General features: G+C 35.1%; 2 protein-coding genes across 2 annotated transcripts; both read left to right on the forward strand.

The window, feature by feature from the left end:
• The first annotated feature begins 888 nt into the window (after positions 1 to 888).
• On the forward strand, positions 889 to 4023 carry LOC129907209 (uncharacterized). The gene is made up of 3 exons (XM_055983310.1): positions 889 to 974; positions 1051 to 2305; positions 2368 to 4023. The coding sequence occupies exons 1-3, from the start codon at positions 889 to 891 to the stop codon at positions 4021 to 4023; spliced, it is 2997 nt and encodes a 998-aa protein (XP_055839285.1).
• A 326-nt stretch (positions 4024 to 4349) lies between these two features.
• On the forward strand, positions 4350 to 5732 carry LOC129907218 (uncharacterized). Its single transcript, XM_055983320.1, has 2 exons — positions 4350 to 5093; positions 5169 to 5732. The coding sequence occupies exons 1-2, from the start codon at positions 4350 to 4352 to the stop codon at positions 5730 to 5732; spliced, it is 1308 nt and encodes a 435-aa protein (XP_055839295.1).
• Positions 5733 to 8661: the final 2929 nt, after the last annotated feature.

Raw genomic sequence — 8661 nt, forward strand, 5'->3', positions numbered from 1 at the left:
GACACCAGAATCTTCGTATCCAGAAGACATCAGAATCTTCGTAAAAAGAAGACACCAGAACCTTCGTATCCAGAAGACATCAGAATCTTCGTAAAGAAGACACCAGAATCTTCGTATCCAGAAGACATCAGAATATTCGTAAAGAAGACACCAGAATCTTCGTATCCAGAAGACACCAGAATCTTCGTAACCAGAAGACACCAGAATCTTCGTAAAAAGAAGACACCCCAAACTTGAAGTATGGATACACTGATGAATCAACAAGACGAAATTGGCAACAATTTAGCAAAATTGCTAGAGTCAATAAGAGAGGAACCGATAGCAAGACGAACAACAGAGTACGTTAAAAAAAGAGAATCAGAGGTCAACCACCTATGGCAGCAATTCACACATAATCATGATGAAATTTTAAAATTAAATACACCTAATCATGAATACTTTACAAAAAAATATTATGAACAGGTGCAACGCGTCATGGAAACAATTAACGATAAGTTAATTGCATATGCAGTTGCATTGGGGAAATCCAGCAACGATGACAAAAAAGTTGAAACTGTAAACAATGAACTTGACCACAAAAAAAATGAAGAAATCCGAACCCAAAACACAAAAAAAATAAATCTGGGCCATAACGACACACAGTCAAGTAATATGAAACGAGCACAAAAACGAATGGGGTCGTTCGAAAGGCAAATAGCAGAAACATTCCTCCACACAGATATGAGTAATTCGCCAATCGAATTCCAGACCACGAATCTTATGGAGGAATGGAAAAAAATAGACTCAATATATGAGGAAGTATTGCTTTTCGAGGTATTTAATGACGAAACCGATAAAGCTAATTTTTTGACCCAAATTGAAGGGTTGAAAAAGAGGTATTCGGAAGTAATGGTGTCACTCAGAGAGATGAAAAAACCTGAATCTGCTTCCACCTCACACCATGAGGTTAAACTCCCAAGAGTTCAGATACCAATGTTTGATGGCAGATCAAACACATGGATTGAATTCCATGATATTTTTAATTAATTAAGTGATACACTGCAACAACAGATTATCAGATGTTGAAAAAATGCAGTATCTCAAGAATAATCTTAAAGGTGAGGCCTCCAAACTATTAAGACATTTAGAGGTTAGTAACAACAACTATAAGGTGTCATGGGATTTATTAAACGAGAGATATGCCAACAAACGAAGATTAGTAAATTCATATCTCCATGCCTTATTAAATCAACCAAAGGTTGATTCAGAATCCAGTACCCAACTAAAAAAGTTGCATGATACATCAAAAGAGTGCTTATACGGTGTGTCAAATCTTGGATTTGACACCTCTTCCTGGGAACCAATAATATATCATATAACACAAAGATTAGATATTGAATCTCTACGGCTGTATGAGCAGTCGTTACCAAACACGAAGGATGTTCCATCTTTACAACAAGTATATGACTTTCTAACGAATCGTTTCGAATCGTTAGAATCACTGGGTGACAAGAAACGAGAACATAAAAACCATCCAATGCAAATTGTTCGAAACTTCGTAACAAAAGTTGAAACCCGATGTCGCTATTGTAGAAAAACTGCACATAGCATTTATAAATGCAATGAATTTCTTGCATTACACCCAAACCAGAAATTAGAAGCCGTCAAACGCCAAAACCTATGCCGCAATTGTCTTAGCCATACGATGAATGAAAACTGTCAGAGTCGCAGAACCTGCAGCATATGCAAAGGCCATCATCACACTTTATTACACAATGATGCCCTTTCTCAGAATCCAAGAAATACAACCATCCAAACTGCATTGGCAGAATATAATAAAGAAATTCTTTTAGCCACTGCAATGATAAAGGTAACCACATACAAAGGTAAATTTGAAATATTGCGTGCACTCATTGACACTGGAGCACAGGCATCATTTATAACTGAGGAGGCAGCCCAGATGTTATCGGTCCCGAAATCTAAGACTTACATTAAAGTATCCGGTCTTGGAGCATCATCAGCTGGAACATCACTTGGAAAGGTTCATATCCAAGTCCAACCTCGATTTTCATCAACATTCAAAATCAATATTGATGCGTATGTTCTCCCAAAGTTAACAAATAAACTTCCCAATTCTTACTTCAAGTTCTCAATGTGGAAAAATTACTTGCTGGCTGATCAAACCTTCAACCAGCCTGGACCAATTGACGTCATCATAGGTGCCGATGTATATCCCTCGATAATTTGCGATAGAATCAAAAAATCAGAAAACGGTACATTGGCACAAAATACAGAACTAGGCTGGATCATATCAGGGAAGATACCAGTATCAAAGGATCCCATACAAATCATAACAATGATATCTACAACTGAACTCTTTGATCTAAGCAACGCTTCTGGGAAATAGAAGAAACTCCATACCAAGAAGAAACAACGAATGAAAATGATGACTGCGAAAAACAATTCAAAGAAAACCATAGACGAAATCACGATGGAACATATACAGTAAGAATTCCATTCAAACCAAATAAACAAACTTTAGATGATTCGAAAAAGAGAGCAATGGCTAGACTTTTACAAATGGAAAAAAAGTTTAAAAAGAATAATAAAGCTGGGGAAGAATACAGAAAATTTATGAGAGAGTATTTAACACTTGGACATATGAAGCCGATTGAGCAGATTACAAATCCTGATGATGAAGTATACTATATGCCACATCAAGCAGTAATAAAAGCAGACAGCACTACTACAAAGCTTCGTGTCGTTTTTGATGCCTCATCCAAAACAGACAATGGAGAAAGTCTGAATGACAACATGCTAGTTGGACCTAGGTTACAGGCTGATTTAGCAACCATACTTCTACGTTGGCGGAAGTATAAATACGTCTTTACAGCAGACATAGAAAAGATGTATAGACAAATAAAAATTGATGAGAGAGACATGAATTATCAGAGAATATTATGGAGATTCTCACCCGATGAAACGATTAAAGAATATGCACTAACAACAGTTACATATGGGACGTCGTCAGCCCCATACCTTGCCATTAAAGCAATACGTCAATTGGCAGATGATGAAGCGATAAGATTTCTAAAGGCATCTAAGATTGTTCACGAAGACTTCTATATGGACGATGTTATGACGGGAGCACACACTATTGACGAAGCTAGAGCAATTCAGAAAGAACTAGTTGAATTAATGCAAGCAGGTGGATTTAACCTCAGAAAATGGACGAGTAATAACCAGGAACTTTTGAGATGCATCCCATTGGAGCAAAGAGAGCTAGCAATAATTGAGCTAGTAGAAAATGAAGAAAAGACCACTATAAAAACCCTTGGTATTAATTGGAATCCAGCAACAGACACATTCCATTTCAAGGTTAGCATTAAAAATGATTCCACTAAATTAACAAAAAGAATTATTTTATCAAAAGCAGCTCAAATATTTGACCCACTGGGTTGGATAACTCCAGTCACACTACGGGCAAAGTTAATTATTCAAAAACTGTGGAAGTCCAAAGTATCCTGGGATGACGAAGTCCCTGAAACAATTGCAACAGAGTGGATCAAATACCAAAGTGAAGCTTCCGCTCTAGAACAAATCAAAATACCACGATACATAAATTACTCAATCCAAGTTATCTCCATAGAATTACATGGGTTTTGTGATGCGTCAGAACAAGCATATGGTGCCGTAGTATATTCAAAAATAACAACACGAAGTGGTGATACAAATATCTGTCTTCTTACTGGAAAATCGAAAGTAGCACCCATCAAATCAAAACTTACGATACCTCGTCTAGAGCTGTGTGGAGCGGAGCTCCTTAGTAAGTTGATGGTTCACGTGAGTAAAACTCTTGAAATAGAAAATTTAGACATCTTCTACTGGACCGATTCAATGATAACATTAGGCAGAATACAAGGGTCAAATAGTAAACTCGATGCATTTGAAAGAAATCGAATTCAAAAAATCCAGAGAATAAGTAATCAAAGTAACTGGAACTATGTCAAAACAGGAGATAACCCAGCAGATTGTCATGGTTAAAATTAGATAAAAACTTATGGCAACTTAAGAAACTAGAGAAGCCAGCAGAAGAAAAGGAAGACCCGGTAAACCTGTTATTGGCAAATGTCTCTTCTTACCAAGAGAATTCAATAATAACACAATTTTCATCAATCAACCAATGTCTACGAGTACTGTCACACTGCAGAAGATTTATAAAGAGCTGTAGGTCAAAAGAATTACAGACATTTAAAAAATATATTACAGTCAAAGAGTTGAAAGAAACACTTTACCTAGTATTGCGACAAATCCAATACACAGAATTTAAAGAAGAAATAAAAAAACTAACGAAAAACGAACCTATAGCCATGAAAAGCAAGTTACTTATGTTGAACCCTATAATTGACGATACTGGACTCCTCCGAGTTGGGGGAAGGTTGCAGAACTCAAGTCTCCCATATGAAGAACGACATCCGATTATCCTTCCTCACAACGGTCATTTCACGAAACTAATCATAGAAGATGCACATATGCAATGTCTGCATGGAGGAAACTCTCAAACACTTGCCTTTATTCAAAGAAAATATTGGATACTAAGTGCTAAAAACAGAGTAAGGCAAATACTAAACAAATGTGTAACTTGTTGCCGATACAAAGCCTCAAACACGCAACAAATCATGGGAAATCTTCCCGAATTTAGAGTTGTTCCATCCCCACCGTTTAGTCACACTGGGATCGACTATGCTGGACCCATTCAAATTAGAATGTCTAAGGGCCGAGGAATGAAGACATACAAAGGTTATATAGCGGTATTTATATGCTGTACAACTAAGGCGCTCCATCTTGAAGCGGTTAGTGATCTCACAAGTCAATCTTTTATAGCTGCGTACAAAAGGTTTGCAGCAAGACGTGGAAACTGCAAACACATCTATAGCGATTGTGGTTCGAATTTCATTGGACCTAATAAAATTCTAGAGAAAGAACTTCAAGATGCAATAAAGCAATCATCTGAATACATGGCAAAGAAGTTAGCTGAAGACGGAATTCATTGGCATTTTAATCCACCAGCAGCACCACACATGGGTGGATTATGGGAAGCAGGTGTAAAATCGGTAAAATATCACTTAAGGCGAATCCTGGGTAACACAACACTTACATTTGAAGAAATAACCACCACCCTATATTAGATCGAAGCTTGTTTGAATTCAAGACCATTGTGTCCTCTTAGTAATGATCCAACCGATTTGAATGTACTGACACCCGCACACTTTTTAATTGGTCGACCATTGGTGTGCCCACCTACATCAGATTATGACGACACACCCCTTAGTAACCTCAGCCGTTGGAAATTAGTCAACAAAGTGACGGAAGATTTCTGGAAGATTTGGTCAAGCGAATATCTTTCAAGGATGCAACAGAGAACTAAATGGAAATCTGAAAAGGAACCCATAAAAATAAATGACTTGGTACTATTAAAAGATGAAAATCTCCCTCCAGCAAAATGGAAACTAGCAAGAATAGTTGAGGTTCATTCTTGGAAAGATGGTCACACAAGAGTAGTAACCGTAAAAGTTGGCGCAGATACCTTTTTTAAAAGACCAATAGTCAAAATTTGTAAGCTACCTACAGAAGAAGATGATGAAGACTCCACACTACATGATACTACAGATGATTTGCAGGCAAATTTCACGTCAGTTAATCTACCTAACATAAAACAACCTCGAAAACGAAAAATAAGACCGGTTTCATGACTTCATCATAAAGAAGTACAAAATGAGGAAAAGAAAAGAAAAATAACACTACCCGAATACCAAAGTCGCAGAACTAATAACAAAACATTTGGTAAACCACTATCTATGCTGACAATCTGGATGCTTTTGATGTGTGGGCTAAAAACAACAGAAGCAACATTCAACATAACGTATCCGACACCAGGATTATACATTGAACATTTAGGAGAGGCCCAAATAAGGCGAGGAACTCTCAAAATAGAGTTTACCTACCCACTCAATGTTACCCAAGATACAAAAACCATAAATGGAACGGTAACAAAAATGATACAGATCTGTCAACGAGCAAAAGCTAGGGCAAAGGAAATACACTGTGACGAATTTGTTGATCAACTCAAAGACAAACAAGCAATACTGCTGAGAGATATAGACGTAATTAAATCAATTCAGAGTAGACAGAAACGAGGACTATTGGGTACTATGCTACAAAATATATTTGGTGTCAATGAAGAGGTATACACTGATATCAGTACACTAAGAGAAGATCAAATTACATTATTACAAGCAAATCAACACCAAACTAACCTTATGTTGAGAACAACAGGTTTAGTTGAAGATCTAGAAAAACAAACTAAAGATAAACTGAATTCCTTAACACATAAGTTGAATCAAGCAACAGCTGAAATTAATAAAATTGAAAATAATTGGTATAAGAACGATATAAATCGAGTAGATATACATTTGCTTGCTGCTTACAATCTTGCTCAGGGAGTGCTGGAAGAACGAGTAGATATACATTTGCTTGCTGCTTACAATCTTGCTCAGGGAGTGCTGGAAGAACTGAGTAGACGTTATAATTCCTTACTGAAGATATCCTTGAAAAAAGCTGATTTATTTGAAAGCATTACACCAGGAGAACTAATGGTTCTTATTCAAAATGTGTCAAAACGATTACCACAAGATATAAACATCATCCCAAAACCTGATCAAAAGATGGACGTTCAACGAAATGAGACTCACATCATTGCACATTGGTTCCTTCAATGTATAGCTCATATAAGAACTCGTGGACTGTAGTTTTCTTAGTAATTTTATTTCTCATTAAACTTAGTATTTATATAATCTTAAATCTAAGTAATTCAAGATAACCCTTGAATTACACACCTGTTCTTATTTGCTTATTTTGCGGAACTTGCAAATGTAGTTGCTTGCAAGTTCCGCATTACATTTATTCTTTTGTATTCTTTATTTATTATGATTTATGTTTGTCTAAACATTATGATTTATGTATGTCTAAACATGGGTATCTCTGCATTTTTTGCTGTCTATTTAATATTTTTAGTTTTTACAGTTTCCATATTCCTAAGAAGCAAGAAAATGTATGAAAGAAAATACACATTTCAGAGTATGGGAATACTCTGAATGTAGAATAAAATAAAGACTTTTTTGCTCCTCCCTTATTCTAGACACACATCATTTGAATCTGCAAGAATACAGCGCGACTGCAGCGATCCGGTGGTTTAGACAGAAAACACAAAATCTTGAGTGGTAATAGTACTATGGAATTGATATACAATGTTTTAAAATCCAATTAGGTATGTATGTGGACTCAAAGATTTTCAAACTTATAACTCAATACCGAATGTAGACGAATCTAATAACTTAGTGTATTTAGGCGAAAATGTTATTTCGCTTCCTATTAGTTCATATGAGATTGGAGATATAAGCAATTATATACAAAAGAAACTCAATGATATAAACAAAAAGAAAAAAATCCTAACAAGAAAAGTGAAATCAAAATCGTAGCAAACAACAATACTCTGAAATGTGAAATTTATAGTTCGGAAGTAGTCGATTTTTCTAAACTAAATTCAATTGGTTCACTCTTAGGATTCAGTAAGAAGCTGTTGGAAGCTAATAAGTTGCATGAATCAGATCTTTACGTTGATATAAACAGAGTTAATGCGATACGAGTAGAATGTAATATTATAGATGGAACGTATATAAATAATCAGATGGCACATATTTTACATGAATTTTCGATTTAAGTAAGTCCAGGCTATAAAATCATCGAGATTCCTAGTAATGTTATTTATTTACCTGTGAACGTCAAACGAATAACATCGTTGTGCTTAAAGTTCATTGATCAGGACGGTGGAATTATTAACTTCAGAGGAGAAAAAATAACAGTTCGTCTACACTTAAAACCAGAAATATGTTTATATACCTATGAATATATGCCTAATACAAACAAATCCTTATATAAACACTATCATTCGCTGTTTAATCACATTTTGGACTCAGCCAAGTCAACACATCACCTAACAATAGAAAACAAAAACTTTTTGCTTTCCTTGGGTTTCATCTAAAAAAAAAAAATAATTAAAAAAAAAAAAAAAAAACAAAATATGCTGAACATTTTTCAAGATCCCGACTTCAATGAATCTATATTTAAATATGAGTACCACACCTATTCACCATATCAAAACAATTTTGAACGGAATGATATCATTCAGATTTGTATACAACATCATGTTAATGTTTTACCTTCGGAAAGTTTTTTATACATTGAAGGATCACTTAAACAACGTAATGGAAAAGACATTCTAAATACAAACCTGGGGAACAATGCCATGGCTTTTTTTTTTCAAGAAATACGTTATGAATTGAATGGAATAGAAATTGATTGCAATAGGAATGTTCGAGTTACTTCAACGATGAAAAACTATTTATCTTTAACTAAAAATGAGAGCGATGCACTTTTGAATGCATCTATTCAAATCTATTGAATCAAATGTTGTTTTAAGGGGTAATAACACCTTGTAAACCACGAAATCGATCGTCATTTTCATCACCGTATGAAATATTATTTTCTTTTCTGTTACCTATTAATATACTTAATTAAAATAAACAAACACCAAAAGAAAATAATATTTCCTCTTTGTTTTAT

Source organism: Episyrphus balteatus, chromosome 1, assembly GCF_945859705.1.
Source record: "Episyrphus balteatus chromosome 1, idEpiBalt1.1, whole genome shotgun sequence".
In the NCBI taxonomy this organism is placed as follows: Eukaryota; Metazoa; Arthropoda; class Insecta; order Diptera; family Syrphidae; genus Episyrphus; species Episyrphus balteatus.